Below are 27,986 nucleotides of genomic sequence, written 5' to 3'. Positions count from 1 at the left end.
TGTGAAAAAAATAAGGTCTTTATCATTTAGCTTATATAGAAAGATGTTTATACATTGATGAGCCAAGAAGTTAACATGTTTCTTTAAATGAGAGTTATTTTGCATGTTTAAGCATAATGCATGGATTCTTTTGTTAATATTTGACTTTTTTTTTGCAAATCGTATTTGACCAAACTGTGAACAAGTCACTTTTATCAGTAATTTTATTTTTTCTAACATAAAACCATGCATTAGGAATAAATGGCATCACCTACCGTGGTATGGATAACGGGGGACTGAGTCGTCCTCAATCAGCCGGTCCGGAAAAACCATAGATGAATTGGTCAATGCCACATATATAAATAAACTAGCTACAAAGGATATTTTATAAATTATTAATGGAAATAATATCTACTAATCTAACGGCTAACGCGGTCTGTGTGGTATAGAGTAAAGGATACAAGTCAAGTTTACAAGTTACTGTTCCTTCATCAAAGTAAGAAACGTTCATTTACTATTCTATAAACATATATTTAGTTACTTTTGCCACAGTTACGATTCTTCTTTTCTCTTTGCGTACATACTGTGCCATATACTCTTGTCTCCAAATTACAAATACAAAATAATGTAATACACCAATACAAAAACAGTTCGCATGAAATATTGTAAAAGTTTATAGTTTCGTCTTTACATCGCTAATTTTAAACAATATTTTCCATGCAAAATATATAAAATAGTAAAAGTAGTAAAATAGCCACGTCAACACTATTTTACAGCCTTAGTATCAACGCCATGATATTAGTCAAATGAAAAGACACAAAAGTAATAATTAAGCAGTTCCATTTCTCCATTTATTTGGTCAGTGGCGGCTACATTCTGAGCATGCGCACTCAACTGGTTCGACAATCTGACGAGTCAGAGAGTATCCGAACACCTCGTTGGAGGCAATATCACACAGCGTCAGAGTTACCGCCCTTGACAGACGCCGAGAATCTTTGCAGCATTTGCACGACTGGAAGAAAATATAGCATGAGTCATATACATGGTGCCCTTGTCGTGCTGATCACACACTACATGCTACAAATAGTATTAACTAATTAAAAAAGCAAGAACAAAATATTCAATAAAAATAATTATAACTCCGGGATTCGAACCCGGGTCTTCTGCAAGCAAAATAGATCGCGCTACCACTTCGGCGTGCAGCCTTTTGTGAAATATAACAGCTATCATAATACTCCAAGCATTTAACAAATTATTTAGGAAGAAGACTACACACATTATATTATCTCGAAAGATGATTGTTTGTTAATGAACCGATATTTCAAACATGTTTCTTAGTCAATAGCGTTATTTCGTTTGTTTTTAACATAATGCATATATTTCTTTTTTTTTTTAAATATTTAACAATCATTTTGAAAATAGTCATTTTACCAAACCGTTAACAAGTCCCTTTAAGACAAGGCGCTTACTTCATGGAGTCGTATAACCATCTTTCAAGTTATATTTTTGTACAAAAAGATTTTATATCCATTTTGTATATTTTACTTAATTTGTCTTTAAAGCTTTAATATTTTTGCAATGCTATGTAAGATCACTTGAAATTATAAAAATCAAAAACAAGCTTTTCAATAGACTAAATAATACTCGAAAAATAGCGGCTTAACGTGGCATAATATATGAATTGTATAGAAGTTGGGGATAAATTGAAGCAATTGTGTAATTACAAATTTTCAGATGCCTGAATGTTTGTCACAGAAACAGTATTCGTTTTGCAATATTCGTCCTTTTCGTGGGTGAAACCCACCAAACCCCTAAAAAGACATTTTATGATTTATGTTCGTGTCAGTAACTTAGAAATAAAACATAAAAACTGTAAACAAAATTGTGATGATAAACAAACCATATGCTGTAGCACTGTAGCATTAAGAAACAAAAATACAGAACAAATATTTGTTACTATGGAACAGGACACATAACTCAAATTAATGAAATTTTGGTTACAAACACACAGGTTCAGCTTTTAATTAACAAAATACAAGTTCTTTGGTAAATAATGAAACAGTGGTCTTGATTAAATAAACGACTTTATAAAAATATAACTTCGGAATTCCAATTTATTGAAATTGTTTTCATGGCTATTGCTATCCGACAGAAAAAATATAAACAAAGTCATTTAACATTAATAAAGAAATCGTACCCACCCTTTCAAAGCCGTCATAGGCCGTAACATCTGGCTTTACCATGGAGTTACACAGACCCTTGCACTGTTTCACCGTCACTTGCCCTGTGCACGTGAGTAGTAGCTGACCCTCATTAGTGGAAATGTGTTCCTGGAACTTCATAAGCCTTTCAGCCGTGGATCTCATGCAATTTTCATCATCGCCTGCTGGACGCTTGCGGATTTTCGGTCCAGTTGAATCCATTTCCGATTTGGTATAAGATTCGCCATTTGGTTTGTTTTCGTTCCATGTTGAGTTGTTAGTTTTATTCAAACCGTAAATACCGTTTACTGGGGTGACCTTTATCCCGTCTGTTAAAATGTCATCTCTTTTCGCGTATGGCGAATGATTGGTTCGGAAACTAGAAGATACAAATGCAAAGTTTCGCGAAGGATATCGTAAAGGTCGCATAAACGCACGAGGAAGTAAGTGGTTGTATAGGAACATGTTATTCCACTGAGGAAATGCGACTAACTTCGAGGAAACTTGCTTATCGCCAATTTGTTTTTCGGCGACGATTCCATGTTTCTCTGGCAACGAACGCTCTCCAATTTTGATGTGTTTGTTTTTAAATGAGTTCTGAACAGTTTGCAAAGAATTGTCTCTTTCCGTCGAGTTCAATTCTTGTTCCGTGAGAGGAACGTGCTTCAAACCGTTAGATGAGAAACTGGCGACGGGATTCGCACAAACCATCAGTGTAAGCAGCAGCAACGGGCAGGATGGTACCATTTTTATATTCAATTTACTGAAGAAAAACAAAACATTTGTATAAGTGTAAGTGTTTTTAAACCGACGATAAATTTCAATAAAACGTATTCACGTAAGAAATGTTTCATTTTTTATAGAACTTTCCGAAAACGTGGTAACTTTACCTACTGAAATATCTTGATAAACGCTAGTTATATATGTAGACCACAAGCGCACACGTTTTACAGTATGTGTCAATGCAATCAATGCGCACACGTTTTACAGTATGTGTCAATGCAATCAATGATTTATACTTTACTTGTTAAGCTGTGTCAGTTTCTGCTAATTATGTTTTTTTTCCAATAAAAAAAAAACAATTGGTCCATGCTAACTTTGAACTATTTTATTTATTTCCATTACAATGTCAAATAATAATTGAGAGTATTTTATCCATTCACATATAGAAAGTGCGTTAGACATTCTGGAGAATTTAGATGTTTTGCTGTAGTATACAAACACTTCTCAAACAACACAGCTTTTATCATTTACAAGAAATTAGCTAAAATTCAATCGCAACAAAAAAAAACATAAGCACGTAGTAATCTACGCTTGTTAACGATGAATTTTTACGCTTATAAGCATTTTTTTTAATATGTGTTAAGATTTCAAAGGCAAGAGTAAATAATCATGTTATCACCTTTTAACTACAAAAATTTCGAAATTCATAAATATTAAATGTTTATTTCAGAAATTAAAGGGTAAATTTCAGAACATCAGATGGGACATTTCTTGTAAATGCGAGTGTTCCCGTAATCACCAAATCTGTGTAAGTGTAGACATTTAAAACGATCATATTTCGAACTGGCAGAACACGTATGTCCTTAACCCGGAAGTCTTAGACCACCAAAACATAACACATCTCCCTAAGATCTGCTTTTATGCATTCTCGAGTTATTTCATTTAAGCCATATAATTAGGTTCTGGCGTTTCTGCAGAATTGGCGTTTTTTTACTGCGAGTATTTAGTCGAACTATATTTGTTGCGTAGGCATTTACGACATATTACAGTAATTCGACCGGAAATCTGGTTTCTGCCACCGGTAACGGCCGCTTATGCGTTTCGAATTACACTTTCCATGAAGTTAAAATTTGCCCTTCGTTTACAGACCGTTAAAGTCAAATAAAGCAACAATGGAGAACATTAAGTTTAAAGATAAAAGTTGTTAACGAACATCACGTGATAAGCTATGCACACTATTTCTCGAATGGCAATTAAATAACCATCTATTACACCAATTTAGTGGCAATTACCTCTAAAATAGAGCATTTCGCAGACGAAGATTAATTGGTCGTTTTTAGAGATGTTGCGTTTGTGCAAGATATCGATAGGGACGTCATAAGCACGTTCGATTATAAAAAAGCTGTTCCATAAGTAGTGAATTAATTGCGTCAGCAAAAAATCAAAGATAAGGTCTTTAAGTCGTGTATTTATTCTGTCTGTCTATGCGTTTGATTGCTAGTTTTATCTAAATCCTTATCAAAAGTTGTTTTGTACAAAAATTGCAAACGTTTACATAGAAATAGGAACATGAACGCATGATAACCTTGATTTTTAGTTGATAAGGGAAAACATCCAGATTCAGGTCGATACGGCACCTGACCTGAGAGTCATTTAACTGCGACAAAGACAGCATTCGCGAAGGGAAAAACTATGCCGGGGCAGAACCGCCGATCTCTCTGACCTGAGAGTTATATAACTCTGACAAAGACAACATTCGCGAAAGGAAACACTATATGCCGGGGTTGAACCGCCGACCCCCGCATGGACAGCCTGCAGAGCGATATCGTTGCATACTATAACATGTAAAACTAAGTGACGTTTAAATGATATGTTGGATGTATAGTTGTTATTTACACTCTCGCGTTTGACTTATTGCTACACTAGCAACATTGTGAGTGCTTCAGACAAATTATATTATAAAAACCTGGGAAAACTGGGCTTAATTCATGTGCGTCAAGTGTCGTCCCAGATTAGCCTGTGCCGTCCACACTTGATTATCAGGGACGTCAATTCCCGCCTACACTATATTGTCCATAAGACGAGACTTTCCTTAACGAAAAAGTACATGAAAACGGAATGCATATGCGTGACAATATCGTTATTTCGTTCTAAGACAACAATTAAAATGCACCAAACTAATAGAAAGTTTGCCATAATGTACATGGACAAAACAATGCATTATACGCCTTTATTTTTCAAAGTACATGACTTTTCGAATATCAAATATAACACATAGTTGTTAGCAGATAATTTTTAAATCAAACACACTTACAAGAAAGTGTTTGGACTTTGAAACAATTCTAGTCTTTAAAGTAAGCATTGTGTTTATTGTATAAACAATAGGCTCATGTAATTTTTTAATCTGTTTGCATTAGGGAAGTCGCGCCCACCATGAAACATGTTCATCTATAAAATGTACGCATACACCCTTTGCCTATATGTTTAAGAACCTCGCTCTGAAGAAACGGGAACTATTGCACGTGCGTAACGTATCGTCCCAAATTAGCCTTAGAAGTCCGCACGACTTATCAGGAACGACATGTTCAACTTTTACGGAACATTTCGTTTGAAGTTAATTTCTTCCAAACGAAATTTCAGCCTAGGCTGAATGTGTCTGACTGCACAGGCTTACCTGGGACGACACTAAATGCACAGGCTTACCTGGGACGACACTTAATGCACAGGCTTACCTGGGACGACACTTAATGCACAGGCTTACCTGGGACGACACTTAATGCACAGACTTACCTGGGACGACACTTAATGCACAGGCCTACCTGGGACGACACTTAATGCACAGGCTTACCTGGGACGACACTTAATGCACAGGCTTACCTGGGACGACACTTAATGCACAGGCTTACCTGGGACGACACTAAATGCACAGGCTTACCTGGGACGACACTTAATGCACAGGCTTACCTGGGACGACACTTAATGCACAGGCTTACCTGGGACGACACTTAATGCACAGACTTACCTGGGACGACACTTAATGCACAGGCCTACCTGGGACGACACTTAATGCACAGGCCTACCTGGGACGACACTTAATGCACAGGCTTACCTGGGACGACACTTAATGCACAGGCTTACCTGGGACGACACTTAATGCACAGGCTTACCTGGGACGACACTTAATGCACAGGCCTACCTGGGACGACACTTAATGCACAGGCCTACCTGGGACGACACTTAATGCACAGGCCTACCTGGGACGACACTTAATGCACAGGCTTACCTGGGACGACACTTAATGCACAGGCTTACCTGGGACGACACTTAATGCACTTAATTATGTTTTATCAGAGTGAAACTCATATCAATTTCAAAGATTAACAGTTTCACTGATAAAACGTGACGTATAATCACGCATTTGTGTATAGTGAACTATTTTACGAAAACAACATTTTTAACGATAAATATTGTTTTTCGATATATTGCATTAGGACATCCTCAACACCCAAACGCAATCAGCGTGCATATAAATATTGCAAATATGCGAGCAGTCGTCTTATTTATTAATCAGAATTAAAATGTTCGGATCACGAAATCCGATTAAGCGACGTATAGATAGAGCGATCTAATGATAATATACAATTTAAATATCCATTATACAAAAAGTATACCAAGTAAAGCGCATTCAAGTTATCGGATCAAATCTGATTTGATATGGTTAATGTTAGAGTTATGATATCAAATGCCTGTCATGTCTTTTTATTTAGTTGAAACCTATTTTTGTCAGATTAATTGTATCGAAAGCCATTGTCATATAAAGACTATATAAAGTAGTACTTGATGCTTTTGAAAAGAATCGGCCTATCACTGGTAATCAAACACGGGACCTCTCGGTCGCAAGGTTAATAAAATCTCCTTTACAGCGCTGCGGTACTTTTGCCAACTATGTGAATGAACGAATAAAATGCCGACAACAACGACGACGACTGTAATGTTTTTGTTCATGATTGCAGCGATTTTACTCAGGCTTCGTATAATGGGGATGGCGAAGCTGACTAATGATGATGAGGAAAAGAATAAGGGATGAACATTGATGATGATGATGACGATGATGATGATGATAATGGTTGTGGTGGTAATGATGATGATGATGATGTTGCTGCTGTTGAAGATTGGGTTGATGATGATGATGATGATGGTGCTGCTGATGATGATAATGATGCTGCTGCTGCTGCTGATGATGATGAAGTTAATGACGTTCACTGTGGGTGAAAGCAGACCTCAATTTGTTTTCATTCTATCTGTTCAATTGTTATCTCCGATTTCATTTACTCACATCAGTATTAAAATCTTTTATTTTTTATTAAGCGTATCAGTCACAATACCTAAATTTTATGCAACCAGAGCGACGCGCGATCAAATTCCTTTCAGACGACATGGAACCTATTCATCCCGTTTAAACATAAATATCAAAATGGATTTAATCCAATTTAAACGCCTAACGCTCTATATTAAAATTGATCAATAGATCGAACAACTTATTGATCACGTGGGTAAATACACCTTAATAGGCTCATAGATATAAAGTCGTATTTTGATACTCGCTGGCTGAGTCCGCTGCACCCCTGTACAAAAGCGCGGTGTTGATTCAACATAACAATCGTGGTACATTTGATATAGTTTCAATGTATGTTTCTTAAGATTGGAAAGTGCGTTAGCGCATCGATAGAGCATATACAATGTCGAAGAAAGATTTAAAGGATATATCGGATCTTATAAGGAAAAAGTTGTAAGTAGACACTATTTGTAAAAAAACGTTGTGAATATATGAAGCATATTTATAAGGTCGATATTTATATAATTGTTCATTCTTTCACGCCAGCTGTTAAAACAGTAATATGACCTTTTTCTAAAACTTTTATTCATAAAAGCAAGCAACATTAAACAAACACGATGAAGATATTAAACGCAATTCTACATGTATGGACTTCGTTAGATGTGACCTGTTTATAGAATATATATATATATATATTTGACATGTTTATGAAGAACCTCTTGATTAGTTAATGGTGCAAAGATCATATAAATTCGAAAGCTTAATTTAATAGGACCTCAACAATATTATATAACATCTACATTTATAAGTATCAAAATATTATTTAAATATTGATAGTTGGCAACAAAACGACCATCATCTAAGAGACTTAAAGTGTTGACATTCTACATTCGAATTCAATCATATTTAATGTCTAATAATAGAAACAATACATGATATTTTTTCTCCATAAACTTGAAACCGTCTCTAATTGATGGAACGGACAAATGTCCTGTGGTACAAAGTCTGATGACATCTCTACAATAAGCCTTTTGAATGAACGCCGTTTTATCAGGAAATGTTACATTGCCGGTAAATCAATTATTTATTACAATGCCATGCTGTCATTGGTGTAAATTGTATCCATATATATCAAGATATTTCATATAACTTACAACGCAAATCTGTCATTATTGCAAAATAAATTGTTTCCATAAATAGCAAGATGTCCAATACTAGTATTACATTTTACAATAAAGACGCAATTTGCTTCGTTGTCATTACCCATGACGCATGATTCCAAAATCATTTTGTCGACGTTTTAGCATATTGACTTATGTCTTTTGGTATGATATAAACAATTGAAATATATTAATACAATAGTATAATTATATAAATGAAAGAAAAAATGTTAACATAAGGATGTGAGCCCTGATCACCAGGATCAGGATCTTTGACCATTCGTTAAAAGCTAATATACTTTACCTCAGGAAATTACCCAAGTATTTCCAGCAAACATACCACACAATCGAAGCAATCCAACCTAGTCAATCGATTCTCGTTACAAACTCTTTATCTAATTATCTCAATAAGTTTGTATTTGAAATAGTTAAAAATGCAGCATTAAGACTTCTATGTCTCTAGTGTTGCTCATTTTTGACGATGCTGGAACAGCAGCGTCTAAGGTTTGATAACCAGTAAAAAAAATCTTCACAATGGCAACCTATGTAAAAGACCGAGCCAGTCCGATTGAGATAACTCGATTTTTCAGTTACTTCCCTTGGCATTCGCCACAGCGTAGGAGATTGCTCGTTGATTTTCATTGATAACATTCTCCTAGCAGAGTTGTCGTTCGTGTTGATAAAGGTAAATATTAATAGAACAGCATATCCTGAGGAAACAGATTTAATAAGTGTATCAGAACGTTAATTTCAAATTAGTAATTTTACATCCGTTTTATTTTTATGGACCAATGAAACAACTATATATTTTCTTAATTTTGTTTGATATTTGCTCTCGATTTAGTAAATAAATTGCGAATAAAAACATGTAAAATTAACTTTTTACGTGATCACAAAACTAAAGAATGCGAACAATTTCGAACCTGCAAATTGTAAACGCTGCACTGCTATGATATATATAGATAAAACAACATTACTTTTAGTAATTGTCCGTCTCGCTAGCGCAGTGGTAAGGACGTTCGCTTTTTCACCTTTACGACACCGGTTCGATTCCCGCTCCCGGCGCAATGTTATGTTTTGTCTGTTTTGTGGTCACCATTCCGGACAGGTGTTTTTTCCGGATAATCTCATCCCCCCCGCAGCATTTGACCATATAAAAAATTACAAAGTATTTCAGTACAAAACAAATAGCTGGAAATTGCAGCTATCATTCTAAATTCGTCCCAACTGTCGTCAATCTAATCTTATTAGGTAGGAGTGCTGGACACACTCCGGGTCCCAACATTATGCAGTCTCAGCGCGGAGGTAACTCATTACCTGGGAAAAACACAAATACACACACTGGGTGCAGCCTAGGCGCGTATTGACTCAAACAAGGCAACAAACTCAAGTGCGGGCACAATCATTTAAAATTTACATATTAAATACGATATTCTAACAGAAATTACACAACCACCTAAGTGTACATACCATGTTTGATATTTCGTTCGATTGTTAGATTTCAGCATATACATGTATAAGGTCATTTCGCTATTAGTTAATCCATATGTTCGTGGGCGAACTCGGATAGTCAAGTGCTCATACGATTGAGCTCACATGGTCCGGCTATGTGCTCATACCTACTTTTGAGAATCATCATGAAGGTATTGCCATACTTAATGAACAAGAATGTGACCCGCCTCCCAGTTTCGCTCAATGGGTCAAGTTACCCACGGGTACTACCTCCCCGTACCCATAAACTTTTTTTCGTACCAAAAATGTTTCGTACGCAATTTTTTTTCGTACCAAATTTTTTTTCGTATCCAAAATGTTCGTAGCCAAATTTTTTATCGTACCCAAATGTTCGTATCAACATACACAATTGTGGTGATATAGATAAACTTAAATTGATGTTTTATATCCATCCTTTTCAAAAGCATCGTCACACCAGTACTGCCAGTACTTTGATTTATATACAGTATCATGGTGCAGGGTCAACGGGATTCAAAGAGAGTTAAAAACGGGCTGGACGGAATGTAAACGCATCGTTAAGAACTTCACTTTGCAAATATGTCAAGTTATTGGAATACATTTGCACGAATCTTTAGTGCATAACAGACATTTTTTCTTGCAGTTTGTGTCGATATCTTAAGATTTCAGAAAAAAACATTGAATCCGTCTAAAATCTGTGCCAAAATTTCACGCTACGTGCAGCATTATCGTGTAAACGAATGCGGTAAAAAAATTGGCAAAGAACACAGGCTTATTAAATAAAGAAATTCTTATGTACTTCACATTGCCATAAGCGGCATAAAAATTGTCGTTTATACACTAGTTGAAATTCTTAAAAAAATGTTTTAAAAAGTTATTTGAAAAAAAAAAGCTGCATTAACCGGTGTGTTTACAGACATTAACGTGTTATTATGGACCCCACAAAGTCACGTGACCCTGCACCCTGATATTCTATTTTGGAATCTTTGACACAATTAAAAGAAATGGTCATTCGTCAGCCTATGAAGAGCTCCCATTAATAACATTATTATTTCGTAAAACGTATTATATTTTGCTAATTACATTTTGTAAACATTGTATCGATTGAATATATCATGCGCAAATAAACATAGAAGAATATAGCAGAAATAGATCAGTTTTGCTGTACTACAGTGGTACTTACACCATAAGGAAAACGATAGTTATGATTTATAACAGATGTAAGAAGTTAAACTATTTTTCATATATATACATAGAAGACAATTCCATTTCAGCATTTCGAAAACATTTTGTTATACTATCAATTTACGTGATGATTATCCACAAGCGAACCGAATGAAGTAATAAGTATTTTCTTGCTTTTGCGTGTGTTTTTTTCAAATGCATTTTTCTGAAAACCGTAATTTTGACAATCTGTGAAAAAGTCTCTTAATAGTTTTCCCACTAATAAATACAGAAAGCCACCAAATAGCGTTGTTCTTAGCGACAACCGACTTAAATACTTGTGAGGAAAGGCGCTCGCATATAATGTCAATTACCAGCTTTTCCTCCCTATTAGCAATCTAAATGTCAATACAAATATTTTCTAAGATGTTACTATATAAGACCATCACAGCGTAGGCGCTTGATTAATGTCTGGTTCAGTCCTAATCTTGTGATGTCCGTAATTTGATATTATTTCTTGGTTTATATAAGCTATTGGCGATGATTTGTTGTTGAGGGAGTTATGGTTATGTTGAGTACGTTTTTCATAGACCTTACATGCAATATGCACGTTTGCGAAAATCAGATACATGATGAAGTTTTATAAATACTTCTCTATTGTAAATCGGTGAATGAACACCGTTGTAGTGTTTTATTGTGTATACATAAATCCACGAATGCTTTTGCATTAAAAAACTCATTGTTACTTTAGTCCACTGTTTGATAATAACAAACCATTACAATTTGTATATTTTCATCGTAACATTATCCTTATCAATCTGGTAATTCTCTAAAATCAATATCTGGCATTTTATTTCGTGAGTATTAATAAAAACAACAGCAGCAGCCACAACAACACCAACACAACAACAAAAACGACATTATACATGTCTTTACAAAACTCAACATTCATTTAATTGATTGTTTGTGAACCAAGATGGTGTGGGATGCATCCGCCCCCTACAAATACGTATAATAGTATATATGTCGTGTTATGAGAAAACTGGGCATACTGCATGTGCGTAAAGTGTCGTCCCAGATTAGCCTGTGCAGTCCGTACAGGCAAATCAGGAACGACGCATTCCGCCTAAACTTGATTTTCGGTAAGGAGGGACTTCCTTGAAACTAAAAATACCATAAAAGCGGAAAGTGTCGTCCCTGATTAGCATGTGCGGACTGCACAGGCTAATCTGGGACGGCACTTTACGCACATGCATTTTGGCCAGTTTTCTCAGAACACCACTCATATATGAAGCACCAGTTCACTAACATAGTTGCACAGATTGTGTTAAACAGTGGAGGAAAGAGAAGTGCAGTTAACGCCTGCTGTAAACAAGGAGTAAAGGAAAAAAATATAAAACCATAAAACCATATATAAATGTGCAGGTTAAAAATACTTAAGTAATATACACAACACGCCTAGACCACATTTAAATTTAATTTAAGTAGAATTATAAAAGGATTTTATAGCAATTAAAGCGTTCAAAACTACCGTCCACTAAAGTAATGAAACACATGTACACTTTTACAATTATAAACGCCTAATTATAACGTGTAAGTGTACTGTAGTAAGTTTATTGAACTTTTGACTTCTAGCTAGATTAAGCACACTAATATTTTAATACTATTTACATGTGAATGCAAAACTGCACCTGTATATTAACTTTTTACGCTGTACATGATATCCTGTATGGCTACATATTAGGCCTACAATATTTGCATAACACTATTTGTGATGTAATTCACGCAAACACAAACCACAGCTCGTTATGTAATAGTTATTATTACGGGTATATTACTGGCTTTGGCGTATAAAGACTAGTATTATTGCTTAAATACATGTAATAATACACGTAAAATTAATAATTCTGGTTTAAAATCATGATGTTTTCATTTCAGGGAACTTTATATGAATGTTGAGCGAAGGGAAAGTCGCTTTGACCCACGTGGTCGCTTTACGACGACCCCGAAGATGGTAAGTTCTTACATACAATATGTCTACCTATCTACCTGTTTAGCATGACCCTAAAAGTGTTAAGTTCTTGAATAAAATATTTCTACCTATATACATGTTTACCACGGAGCGTATATTGGTCTCATCTAGAGTCCGTGCTGTTTACCAAAACTCCGAAGCTGGAAAGTTCTTAAATACAACACTTCTATCGATCTACCTGTTTACCACGACCACGAAGATGGTACTTCTTATATAAAATATGTCTACCTATCTACCTCTAAACTTAAATTTCTCTAATCAAGTTCATGTATGGTTAGCTTTTCTCACTTATGAATTCAATTTGTCCACGTGAAAATTACAATGGTGTGCTTTGAAAAGGGAGAACGATATTTTTGTTTTCAACTGAATGACTTTTCCTTTATTTCATTAACACAGGTGGTTAGCGAGTGGCTATGGTATTAATTAGTAAAAACATCATTTTGAATGACAAATAATCTAATTATAACGAAAAATCATCTTCTCTGAAAAAATGATTGTGTTTACTCAGTGAATATTTCAGTCTAAGATCGGGGCAGATCGATGGCGAGTAGGTCATACGAGTTGTTTATCGTGTTATTTCATAAAATTTGACCCAGCATTCGTAAACATATTGCAAGATATGTCCATTTCCAGAAAGGAAATTCATATCTGTGTTGGATAAGACCGAGTTCATGGAAATCGCTGCACAATTGATGAAATTATGGCTGTTCAAAGCGATGCACCCTGTTTTCGGGTCATTTTGAGTTGAATACCTTATTACTATTTTTTTTACAGAGAAGTTGATTTTTCGTTATAATTTCATTAGTTTTCATTCAAAATGATGTTTTTACTAATTAATATCATAGCCACACGCTAACAACCTGTGTTCATTACTACTTCGATTTTCATCAAAGTTCCAGTATAATTGAGATGCCTTATAACTGTATGAACACAATGGCAGACTTCTATTTCTAATGTAGTGTTATTACGTTGCATTTCTAGGAACATCTTCTATGTGATTATTATTATTCTAAAATGCCATAATTATTCACATACGAAGTTGCGTTTTAAAACGCCAAAGGAGAAAATGTCTGTTGGTGAAAAGCTGGGATCAAAGTGGGAAAATATATGACGGAGATGTTACAGGAATTAAAGAATTAGACCTTGGATTGCAACCATTACGACCACTTTGAACTATTATATGCGCTCTTTGAAGATACGGGTTAAACATAGCTCAAGCTCGTTTTAAACCATTAAGGTTATGAATAAGTAACAATTAAGTGTTTTCAGGTCCTACAATATTATTTATCATATAGTTGAAGAACAAGAGATTGACAAGAAGTCATCTTCAGAAAGCCATTAATGCATACACGTTTTAACCAACCATAATTAATGCTTTTTATACAAAATGGCTTATTAGTTGCAACACGAACATTTGACCCCAATAATTTCCGATTCACAGCTATTTATGTGTTTTGTTTAAAATAAAAATTAACTGAATCCTTTTTAGCACAAGTACGACTTCCTGTACAAGGTACTTGATTCCTCCGTGTTGGAGGCGCAACACCGGAAGTCACGTCTAGCAAAAGCCGAACGTACAAGACCGAAGACGTCTTTTAAGGTGTGTTTATTTTTTTTAACACTTTTATATTTGTTCGATCAATGGCCATTTTATTTCCTATCTCAGTAAAATTAAACACCATACGTGTAACTTTTGTAGTAACAAGATTAAAGAGATAAGCAGTGACTTCAAAATAACAACACGTGTCAAAGAAAAATTCACTGGTTATTTATACCTGTACAGAAGGTATATTGTTAATACCAGTATTCATTTCAATTTAATTGGTGTACTATACCAAAAACCAAATAATAAGCTCATTTCACAATGCTAATCGACCAACATTCCAATACCGAGAAGGCCCACAAATAAGTACAGATTTTCTATTCGAACAGCTGGTAAAGTCCTATCAGGTTCGAATAGTCTCGATGTTGTTAAGTATATGTTATGTTCATTGTCATCTTTCTATAAAATGTTACGCTCTGTAATCCTGTTTTTTTAGTAAATCAACTTTAGTAATTGATCATGCATTAAATAAACTTATTACACAAATCGAGTATCCACTGTGAAAGCAAATGTAATTTGAACACAATTACAACATTACCAGCATCCAGAAAAATAGGAACATTTCGTTTTAGTCACCCGAAAGGGCGAAGTCGACAATGAAGTCTACAGAAAGGGCCAAATCGTCGTTAGTCCGTTCCTCGGTCAGCCCAAAACGTGACCGACGGGGTACTAGACGTGTGATATCGCCCGGACCTTACGACAAGAAACGTATAGATAATAGGTGACAATGACCAAAGTTACTTAAATTAAAATATAGATATGTTCAGGTTGAGAATACCATTATTGCATGGTTTGAGAAATTTAATTCATAACGCGGTGTTAACTGGAAACGTTCGAAGCTCTTGATGGTGAACAATACAGAATTTTATTATTTGCAATATCCAAGTAATTTTAATACTAGTATAATGTGAACATCGAAACTTTTGAACAAAACATAGTGTAAATTTATTAGACCAATATTAGTTGAATATACATAGAAACGTTGTTTTCTTGAAGAAAAATGGCCGTCTTTAAACATTGTTTCACTTTATGCCATCAATTCCTTCCGCATTAAATAAACTGTTATCATAAAGCAATATAAAACAGGGATGAAATCCGTTTAGGAAAATAATATTTCACATAATACAGACTCTGGACATTTCCCTTTAAGACGGACGGGTTTCCGATCAATTGCCAAAATGAGAGCCTCGATGAGCCGTAAGATGTTACAATATGAGTCGTGTTCTGAGAAAACTGGGGATAATGCATGTGCGTAAAGTGTCATCCCAGCTTTGCCTGTGTAGTCCGCACAGGCTAATCAGGGACGACACTTTCAACCTTAAGTGGATTTTCGTGTAGAAGAGACTTCCTTTAAACGAAAAATACCCAAAAAAAAGCGGAAAGTGTCGTCCCTGAATAGCCTGTGCGGACTGCACAGGCTAATCTGGGATGACACTTTACGCACATGCCGTAAGCCTCGTTTTCTCAGAACGCGTCTCATATATCTAATTAAAATAAGTTTTTCCAACGAAAGAGTCATTGCGCATGTATACACTCATTTGTTCTTTAACTGTAGTAAAGATAACGTATATTTTATGTCACTTGATTTGAAATGACCTTTAATTAATTAGTTTATTCTTTATTTAGACAAATGTTATAATTAATAATGTGTAACTTAAATTTATGCAATCGCTGAATAAGTATACGTTCTTGAGCTTACGACATTTGAAATTGTGAAGTGTGTGAATAGTTTGTTGAATTTGTGAAGTGTGTGAATAGTTTGTTGAATTTGTGAAGTGTGTGAATAGTTTGTTGAATTTGTGAAGTGTGTGAATAGTTTGTTGAATTTGTGAAGTGTGTGAATAGTTTGTTGAATACCGGGCTTGTGAAGTGTGTGAATAGTTTGTTGAATACCGGGCTTGTGAAGTGTGTGAATAGTTTGTTGAATACCGGGCTTAAATAACTTTTAGTGCCTTTAGACAGTTTTTAAATACATACGTGTGTAACTTAATTGACCTGATTACTTAATTACTTAACAAGCTCAAGAAATATTCTGGTTTGAGGACAATTGACTGCTTTGAGACTGCTTTGAAATAGAGAACATTCGTCATGGTGGCTCGTTGTCAGTTAGTATTGTGCAACTTATGTTATAAGCAGCATAATGCGGAAATTCGCTCTTTCTAATACAACAGAATCCGTTATTAGATTATTTAACGAAATGTGGAAAGGATCGTCTCACATTTGAAAAGGTTCGTACGTCCAATTCTGAGCTCAGCTAAAAATCCATGCAAATCATTTCACAGAAATATGCGAACAAGTGCCTGAAACAGAAATAAAAAAGGTAGAAAAAGTTCTAGGCAAAGATAATATGTATGAATACATAGCAAGGTATTCCATTCTAAAACTTTTTCACGTTATTCGCGACAAGCATTCTTCGAGAATGATCCTTATTATAGATAAATTGTTATTAAATGATTGTCTCTTAAATGAAAAACAAGTATGTATGGAGCCTAAACAAAAGTTTTATACACAATTGTGTGTTGGGAATATCGAGTAGTTTATTAACGTCAATGATCTTAATTTAGAATAACCGGGGGAGATAAGACCCAATCTGTATACAAATAACAAAGCAGTGTCGAAATATGTGTGCTTTCAATAAGTTTTTATTTGAAATGATACAAAAGTGTATTATAAATATGTCGACTGCATCGCGAAATTGTCGAGATTGCGTATTTATTTCTTGATGCGTCTATATTTATGTAAAAAAAGAAAGTGAGAGGCGATTTAAAGGGGCCTTTTCACAGATTTTGGCATTTTTTAACTTATTCATTAAATGCTTTATATTGATAAATGTAAACATTGGATCGTAAAAGCTCCAGTAAAAAATCAAGAATAAAATTAAAAATAGGAAAAGAACATTGCCCGGAGCAGGTTTCGAACCAGTGACCCCTGGAGTCCTGCCAGAGTCCTGAAGTAAAAACGCTTTAGCCTACTGAGCTATTCCGCCGAGTATACATACTTAACGTATTTTATACCTTATAAAAGCAATCTTCGTAGTTTCACAAAATTTAACGACAAAAACAGAACTCTCCAAATTATTCAATCGTTTCGCGTTGCAACGCTTTATAATTTTTAGGTTTTAAAATCGTCAAAAGATGCATATAATGGCTATATTAGACCATGGTAAATGTTCAGTATTACTGTTTCCTCACAAATATCATAACTAAAACGAAAATGTGCGAATCTGAAACAACTTTTTTCAATTTTGTCAATTTACCAAAGCGTGAAAAGATCCCTTTAAAGATGTAAGATTATATACATTCATGTACAAATGCAACGATTAAAGTTTGATCGAGTTCTTAAAATGTTATTATATCAGATTCATAAAAGCCAAATGACATTATAATTAAACTGTGTATCATGTTATCATAATCATAAATGAAAGTCAAGGAAATAATCTAGGTAAGTTCGTCTAAAATCCTGTCACAACGTATTTGTAATATAAACAACTTTGTTTGACAAATTCAAGAGCAAATTGACACTCGATATTTGCTAAATTCCACTTTAGAAGAGGTGACCGTTTATTTGTAAATCAGCGCTTATATATGTTTACTTATAATTTATGTCAACATTTTGTAAACACTCATAGCCTTATCGGTAAACATTATTAAGCGGATATGTGTCGCGAATAAGCACTCACAGAAAGACAAGTTAAATATTTAAGAACACAACTATGTGAGTTAAGTGTCAAAATAGTTTCTCTTCTGATGACGGTCTTATTTGGGCGATCAAAGACCGGCTTTCAACAATGTATATAGTGTCCTTGAAGATAAACGGTGTTCTATACTCAATATTCCAAAGAACAATAAATCCATAAAATAAATTATTCTCATAAACCGTAATGCCTTCATTAATCATCACGTTAATACGTTAACTAATACTATTATTACTAATTAATGCACCTTCAGCTATCATATTTTGCATTAGAACGAGTGATACGTCTTAAGATAAATTTAATTTGAGCGCGCACGCGCAATTTTAAAGCATCCCATCTATTTTAAGATCCGAGTCGCGACCAAAAACGGAGAGGGACGACGACCGATATGACAGAGCCGGACAAAGCTTCCCCCGACCAAATGCCGCTATGAATTCCGACGGCGGCGGCGAAACCAAGTCCACTGATGCAACACGTAGGTGCTCTGACCGTATGAAGTAGAATATTAAAAAAACGCTTCAGCAATTAAAATTATATTTATCTGTTTGCTAAAAAGCTATAAAAATAAAACTTACAGTAATATAAAGGTACAATTTGTTTCATTGTCAAAATACTTGTCAAATAAAATATTCCAAAATTTCATGACATAACATAAACATAACATAAATTTCAGTTGTTATGTTAAAACCCTTTATACCAATATAAAGTTGTTTTCTTACTTGTATTTAAAAAAACGTTCTGGTCGTGTGAAGAAGAAGCTAAATGACGATATGTTTGTAAATGTTTTGAAGCTATTAGTATATGTTTAAGAAAAATTATCGGAACAATGTTTAATACGGATAGCAATATTAATGCATGTTTGTATAATATAAAATATGACGGCACGTTTTTATTATGTGCACACACGTGTAGGAAAACGCAATATTCCGGTATTATTATTACATGTGTAATCATTAGTGTTGAAGAATCACGCCAACCCTGGTATTTGTAATGTCTAGCAGTTCTCATAAGCATTTTACTCGATTCTGTGAATACCATTTGAACACGCTAAATATATGTGTAAATCTGTTTTTCTAATAGTCGGGTTGGATCTCAAGAGATGTTTTTCAAATACATGTGTGTTTGAAATCGATAAAAACAAATCTGGAGAACAACCTGATAATCTAAAAATAATTGCTACCAAATCACCAAAGCAATTAATTAGAGATCGTGCTAAGAAACCATTAATTGATATGATAATAGCGTCTCAGATAAAAATTTAACAAAATGTCATGCTGTACCAATCCCAACACGCGCGCTTAACTCTTTCAGTGCTGGAACCGAGTGTTGAAGGCCTTTGCAAACAGTTCGGATCCAGATGAGACGTCACAGAACGTGGCGTCTCATCAGGATCCAAACTGTTTGCTGTTTTGATAGAATTCTTTGAAAAAAAATAGAAGAAAATGCTAATTTTAGAAATTCAGCAGACAACATTTCAGCAGACGACAAATTTCCCAGCATGCAAAGAGTTAACATTTATAAAACGTCTCCTGGAGACCTATTACGTCACTGGCTTATAAAAGCTAAAGAAGACGACAAATCTTCAAGACAATGTGTTGTCATGTCGCCATAGGGGTCTCGTGTCATTCAATTAATGCCGACAAGTGTCGGCGTGTCAGATAACAATTAGGATATGTCTCAATAGACTTGTCCAAACGACACGATCCTTTATGGTGAAAATCTGATTAAATGTGGAATAAGCTTTCGTTAAGGCGTAAAAAACTATTTGTTAAAACTAACCAGACGGACCATTTTAGGTGCCGACGCTAACCTTGTTTTGCCTTTGCGTGTTAAGTTTTCGATATTTTGCTAAATTCAGGGAAAAAAACTTATGAAAGTTTGATAATTTTTTGTGTTCAAATTAAGTGAGAAATAATTTTCAGTGGAAATTTGAAAGATTTCTGCCTATCATGACATATTCTTGCTAAATTGGGGATCGTTGGACAAGTCAACAACAAAATGCAGCCATTTTATGGTGATTTAAAAGGAAACGAAAAACATTGTTTTGCCTAAATACTTATAAATTATTTACATGATAATAAATCATTTGTAAAGTATGTTCTCTTTCTTTGATGTATTAATAAGTACACCTTAAGAAATTCTACCCCAGAGTATTGTCGAGTAATCCACGGTTGAGACGGTTACATGAATAGGAATTAACGTACAAATGCAAAGTAACGTCATGTTTGTTTAACATACAGAGCAAGTATTTTTGAGACCCTCTGTGCGCTATTTTGTATATTTTTCGACAAGGATACTTAGAATATGTGAGCAAACGAGTGAACAAGTAAAATATTAAACGTGAATGTCTAATAACATATCCATTTTGTTAATATCATACTTTAAGAAATATGATTAAAAATGTACACGTGTTTCCAAAAATTACATAGAAAAGTTTGGTACATTCTACAGTGCGCGTTTAAGAACGTGAGTCTTATAACACAATCTTCGACAAGTCTGCTTTACGAACAAAAAGGATCCGCCAATAATTGTTGCAGAATGAGTCGGTGATGAACCTTTAACTAAGTTTCATAAATCTTTAAGTTCATCGATTTTCATTTACATCTGATCTAGTCCTAACCACAGGTGGTTAGCGTGTGGCTATGATATTAATTAGTGAAAACATCATTTTGAATGGAAAATAATCAAATTATAACGAAAACTCAAATTCTCTAAATTTCACTATCAAATATATAGAGCTATATAAAACAAAGTGTTCAACTCAAAATGACCCGAAAAACAGGGTACATCGCTTTGAATAGCCATAACGTCATCAATTTTGCAGCAATTTTCACGAAATCGGTCTTATTCAACGCTGAAATGATTTTCAAATACTGGGTAACATTTTAAAAATAACTTGATATACAACTCGCGTGAAAATACTATGGGCTTCCCTTCTGTGGTAATTAATAATGTCGGTGCTTTGTGAAACATTTCCATACATCTAGAAGAACGTTCTACACAAGAATGAATTAAAAAAATATGTTCATTGATGTTTTATGTTCTTTTGATTCGAATAATTTGCCACTGATTGATATGCCACAACAATGGGATCTATTGCATTACAGACGGTCGCCACTCGCTGATAAGTCCCCGGCTAAGGGACAATCCGACCCGAGTTGTGCTACAGAGGGAGTGTGACCGCCTCACTACCTACGCCAACGAGATATTTGTAAGGAAGCATTTGCAATAAATGAGTCGTGTTCTGAGAAAACTGGGCATAATGCATTTGCGAAAAGTGTCGTCCCAGGGACGACACTTTCCGCCTAAATTGGATTTTTGCTCAGAAGAGACTTCATTTAAACGAAAAATGTCATTAAAGCGGAAAGTGTCGTCCATGAATAGCCTGTGCGGATTGCACAGGCTAATCAGGGACGACACTTTACGCACAGCCATTACGCCCAGTTTTCTCAGAACACGACACAAATATTCGTATATTATCTGACTGCGGTGTTCCGCTCGGTTGTGTCGCACGAGTTGATTGTGAAACATTGTATTCCACGAGCCTGCAAGGTGAAGGCTAGATTGGTTACCTCCCCTTATATCGCATACTCTATATTTTATAGTCAACGGAGTCAACGGTTGAATTCAACGGGGAACCAGTTAATTAAGGTAAGGGCGAGTGCAACACAACGTCACATAATCGACGAGTGTGAGACAACCCATCGGAACACCAAAAACATAAACTGTTCGATGATTATGTACTTCGTATCATGAAAAACACTGCGAATCACACATGAAAGAAAAATGCATTAACCCATTTATGTCTAGTGGACTCTCCCATCCTTCTAAATTGGACCAAGTTATTACCAAAAAGAGGGATGTCTAGTATATTTATTTCTACATTAGAATATTTTTTACAGAAATTCCTTCAAGCAAACAGCGCAGACCCTGATGAGACGCCGCATCATGCGGCGTCTCATCTGGGTCTACGCTGTTTGCCAAGGCATTTTTTTCTAGACGTTAGGCATAAATGGGTTAATTTGGGGAAATAAAACTAGCATAATGTTGAACTACGCGAATATTGACATGCCATCATGACACAATTTTGTTGTGTAGATATGTGACATATTCTAAACAAGTCAGTTTTTGCAAGCCATTGAATAGGGAAACGGAGCTCAAACTGGATAATATGAGAACTTTATCTGTTCGTTTGTATTGTATACGGGAAATACAAATGTATTTGTTATATACTATACATTAGTATATAATAAATAAATACTTATATGCTAGCACTTGTCTCCTTCCCTCTAAGAAATTTTAGTATATTGGTAAATTTATCTTATTTAAGTGTCTGTCAATAGTCTGATTGAAGAATGCATATTTTCCTTCATATTCCCCTTCTAGAACAATAATTATATTTCGTTCAATCTGATCATTTTCCAGTCGATTTAAGCAGATGGGATTATTGTAAAGTAAAGTTTAAGAGAGAATAAAAATAAATGCGGCTTATATTTTACCAAAGACCGCGCGTTTTAGAGCATCCTTTGAATCTGCATGTTTATTTTGAACACATTTTATATCAAGAACATTAGTCTTTGGACAAAACACTTAACCCTTTGCATGCTGGGAAATTTGTCGTCTGCTAAAATGTCGTCTGCTGAATTTGTAAAATAAGCATTTTCTTCATTTTTTTCAAAGAATACTATCAGAATAGCAAACAGTTTGGATCCAGATGAGACGCCACGTTCTGTGGCGTCTCATCTGGATCCAAACTGTTTGCAAAGGCCTTTAAAATTCAGCTCCAGCGCTTTAAGGGTTAAATAAATGGGTCATATGAAACGTGAACGGCAAAGTTAACGGGTTGTCTAAAATGGCGCTAAAGGTATATATTCATGTACTTTAAATTTTCGTAGAACAGTGTTTTAAGACTCCACAATTCAATACTACGCCTTCTATGAATTGTCCGTCACATAGCAAACCGTGGTCCCAATATTGTCACAGTTTTGTTGCCGCGCTAATTATTGTCGTTCACATATGACACGCACATGTTAACGGTTATCACTATGGTTACAGAATTTCTGCCAATAGTTTGACTATAGGCGGCTTAATCTTAATGTGTTTTATATATATGCTGATTTTAATTAATTCTGTAAAGGTTACTTTTTTCATCTAGAGAGATGTTATAATTACAAGCGTAATTATTTTGTACATATTTGAGAAATACCGGAGACACGCGAATTTCTTGCGTTCACAAAAAATAACATACTAAAGTAATTAGAGCCCACAAAGAATGATATGATTACCATGTAAAGCGTGTGACTAAAGAATCAAATAAGAAAATACGGAAATAAACATTCTTCTGAACAATATACCCAACCAAGCACATAATAATAAAAACAATGAATACACCATAGATAATTTAGCGTTTCTTTCGTAGAAATCGGGCATTTATATTCTTTTTTTTTGCTTACAGAGAAATCAAGAATTTAAGAAATTATTCTCTCTCTATATAGTGTAAAAAAACAAAAAAAACAACACTAAATACGTTTGGTATCCAAAAGACGATTCGAAACTGAACCACGTTGTACCTTACAAAATGTTTATATCAAACAGATCATCGTATAATTATGCATAAAACATACATCACCACTTATAAAAACAACAACGGCGAAATGAAAAAATAAACAACACAAAAAAACCAATCCTATACAACGTAAAAAACAAGTACACTTCGCTCTTAATTATCTGTATGTGTACCACAGTTTAATTGATATTTTATTAACCATTAGACAGTATTAGCTATAATGTAAACAAAGAAGAACGTTTGACATCCAACAGGGATTAAATAACTGCATTAAGAGCTAATCATAACCATAAAAACATGCACATAGACAACTATCGAACTGCATGTACTTTATTTTTCAAATTGAGCTTAAAGGGGCATTTTCACGTTTGGGAAAATTGACATAATTGAAAAAAGTTGTTTCAGATTCGCAAATTTGCGTTTTAGTTATGATATTTGTGAGGAAATAGAACTACTGAACATTTACCATGCTCTAAAATAGCCATTATATGCATCTTTTACGATTTAAAAACCTGAAAATTATAAAACGTTGCAACGCGAAACGAATTAATAAAATTTGGAGAGTTCTGTTGTTGTCGTTAAAATTTGTGAAACTACGAGGGTTGCTTATATAAAGTATAAAATATATCCGACATGGTATCAGGAAGGATGGCCGAGTGGTCTAAGTGGTAGACTTTTTACACCAGGACTCCAGGGGTCAGTAGTTCGAGCCCTGCTGAGGGTCACCTTTTTTCTTTTTTAATGTTATTCTTTATTTTTTTACTGGAGATTTTTATATTTAATGTTTACATTTATCAATATAAAGCATTTACTGACAAACTACGAAAATACCAAGATCTGTGAAAAGGCCCCTTTAATTGAGGAAGTTTTACATTACTTGTGGCGTACTACATACTCAGATAACATGTGCTAAACATAGCCGTATCCGATGATGTCATTTTAGCACGAGCTGCCCTTACACGAAGTGCAGGTGATCCACCGTTACCGCCCGACAGGACGGCCCACGAACGAGCCCAAGTACCAGGGGTTCAGTCGCCACGTGGGCTCCATACTGAAGTCCAAGGAGTTTGTGGACTATTACAACCAAGAAGGTACGCTACTTTGTTTAAACCTTTTTATTTTATCTCGATTGCATCAAAAGCCGAATGCTTATTGAAACGCGTTTGAGTCCCTTTCCTGGGTAGAACCAGTACTTGGTGTCTTTTGGTGATTTAAAGAACGCTCCAACAGTGTGGATAGAACCCATGCACTCTTGGTCGTTATGCGGACACTATATTGACTACGCCACGACGAACTAGATACACTGTTTCTACTTTCCCGACCTACCATTGGAAGGTTTATTCGTTGTTTTGGACCTTTCGTTGTGATCAATATGTCAGTTATATCACAGAGGTTAGTTAATCTATTGGCACATTTCTGGGCTAGCTAAGACAGTTATGGCGGTTAAGACGTCGCGTTCAATTATTACGACAAACCGGAATGGTAATAAAAAAACATTGACACTTTTTTGTTATATTTTTCCCCACTAAATTCAAGTAGATGTAGTACCTATCCTAATAATTACGCCTACCAATTAGGTACTAAAGACAAAGTCCCTTTTAGTTAAATGAATGAATTGAAGCTAGAATATTGTTAGATGTTCAAGCTCTACTCATCACTTAAAGAATTGTGATTGATGTAAATCTAATGAAATCACAAACATTTTACAATCATTTTATGTTTTGACAACGAGGTAAATGAATTTAAATATGAATTAAATTAGCTAAACAAGTCTTACAACAAAAGCTTTTTTTCAGGTCTTCGCAGCGCTTACGAAAACGAAAATCAGCGAGCCAAAATACCACCAACTGCAAAGGTACGGCTTTTAGAATAATGTGCAGAAATATAGTGCGGCTTTTAGAATAATTATAAGAAAGTTAGCACGAGTTTCAAGTGCTTTTTTAGATATATTTTAAGAGTTCACATTCTAGAATAACTTCCAGAAATACAATATTTGTTTTTATATTTTTAGAATTATAGTATGGATGTTTTTTCAGAAAAGATTTTTTAGAAACGTTGTATTCTGATAAGACTGCATGTATTGCAGATATAAAGCACGGCTATTACGTCATTATTATAACATTTTAAGCTTACAGCGACAGCGACATTCTCAATACCTTAATTAGTAATGTATATTAGAAAGCTCTATATATCGTATTGATAGATGTCTTTAAAGGAAAACAGTCCGTGGTCACAAAAACATCGTTGAAAAATATAAATTTAGAGAAAGACACACTTTTTACTTGTATTATTATTATCATGATTATGATGATGATTATTATTATAAGTATTATATTTATTCACTATTCTTATATAATATTAATAAATTATATTATTATTCTAATTGTTTATTTTATTATTATTATTATTATCATCATTATTATTAAAATAAGCGATAAGGGCGATAATGAAACAAACTGAAAAGAGTTGGCGCATACTGATTATAGCGATGACTATAATGCCGCTGCTGTTAGCGATGACTATAATGCCGCTGCTGTTAGCGATGACTATAATGCCGCTGCTGTTAGCGATGACTATAATGCCGCTGCTGTTGCTTTTAGCGATGACTATAATGCCGCTGCTGTTAGCGATGACTATAATGCCGCTGCTGTTAGCGATGACTATAATGCCGCTGCTGTTGCTTTTAGCGATGACTATAATGCCGCTGCTGTTGCTTTTACTGCAGCTGTAAATGATAACGATGATTAAATTTAGCTTTCTTTCTGCTTAACCTCATGTTTAGAGCTGACTATACTCTGTTCAGTCTGCCTTTTGAATGTAGTGTAGATCTAATGCTCCATGCGTGTTTCTAGACCCCTAGAACCCCGGGCAAGGCCTCACGGCTCAGGCAAGAGCCGTCCAGTGCGCGTGACGTCAGTGGGTCACGTCACACTGTGTTTAGCACGATTGTAAACACTGTGCCGCGGTGAGTGCGCATGCGCAAACCCCGCCTACATCCCTCGTAACCAACCCTTGAGCCCCGCCCCTTACATCACCCCTTTTATTGCAATCCCACACTTACTTCCACCACTTATAAATACATGTAATTATCTTTAAAAAAGTATGCATGGTGGTATTCATGGACTTTGAATACCAATTTAGTATAAGTCATACCACAAGTTTACTCGTTTTTACTCGTTATTAAATGATTGTCAAAATATACTCTCTCAATTGCAAAATAGTTATGCTTGTTTTAAGATAATATTTCGGCTATTTTTCTAATTGAAGTATCACCATACTACCGACAATGTTTTTATAAGTCACGGACTAAATGTAATAGAAACGTCTTGTAAATATATTTTGCATTACAGCTTTTAATATGTACATTGAAGAATTTTCGTATTAATTTGTTGCATGATATACTCGTATACACTGTCGACAAAAACACAACTATTGTTTTTGAGGCTTTTATGTTCGAAGTAACATATATGATATTTTAGGGGATAGTAAATATAGTTATGGGTTATGCGTTTAAATTTTTGAGACTATGATTTCAATCAAACATAACATGATGTGATATGCGTTAACGGTAACAGACACTATCAGTGTGCGTTAACAATGCGCTAGGCATGTTTACATTTTGACATAAACTCCATTATTTCACTGGTAGAAAAAGGTTATATCGATATAATTGTGATTTGTCATGTTTTTGTTAATGTTTTTAAACAATAAATTTTACCGCTCGCGCTTTACAATATATCACATGAGATTTGTTTACACGCGCTTGCCGTCCCATGTTATATCACATGAGATTTGTTTACACGCGCATGCCGTCCCATGTTATATCACATGAGATTTGTTTACACGCGCATGCCGTCCCATGTTATATCACATGAGATTTGTTTACACGCGCATGCCGTCCAATGCCGTCCCATGCCGTCCCGTGCCGTCCCATGCCGTCCCATGTTATTTCAACGTCGAAAAGCGGTAGCATACGAACATTGTCGTTTTTATTGGTTGTTTGCTGCAGTCAAATTATTAGCCCCTGAGGCAAGCACTTCAAAAAATATAAATAAAAT

General features: G+C 34.9%; 2 protein-coding genes across 2 annotated transcripts in view; both read right to left on the bottom strand.

Moving 5' to 3' along the window:
• LOC127863242 (sentrin-specific protease 1-like) overlaps positions 1-27,986 on the bottom strand; it is a 289,205-nt gene that overhangs the window by 129,068 nt on the left and 132,151 nt on the right. The gene's annotated exons all lie outside the window — the stretch shown is intronic.
• On the bottom strand, positions 267-2,918 carry LOC127863247 (uncharacterized). The gene is made up of 2 exons (XM_052402647.1): positions 2,181-2,918; positions 267-991 (listed from the first exon to the last, which is right to left on the bottom strand). The coding sequence occupies exons 1-2, from the start codon at positions 2,889-2,891 to the stop codon at positions 839-841; spliced, it is 864 nt and encodes a 287-aa protein (XP_052258607.1). The 5' UTR covers positions 2,892-2,918; the 3' UTR covers positions 267-838.

Source organism: Dreissena polymorpha, unplaced genomic scaffold, assembly GCF_020536995.1.
Source record: "Dreissena polymorpha isolate Duluth1 unplaced genomic scaffold, UMN_Dpol_1.0 chrUn003, whole genome shotgun sequence".
Classification (NCBI taxonomy): domain Eukaryota; kingdom Metazoa; phylum Mollusca; class Bivalvia; order Myida; family Dreissenidae; genus Dreissena; species Dreissena polymorpha.
The sequence above is the reverse complement of the archived record's forward strand: the minus strand, read 5'-3'. Positions and strand labels throughout refer to the sequence as shown.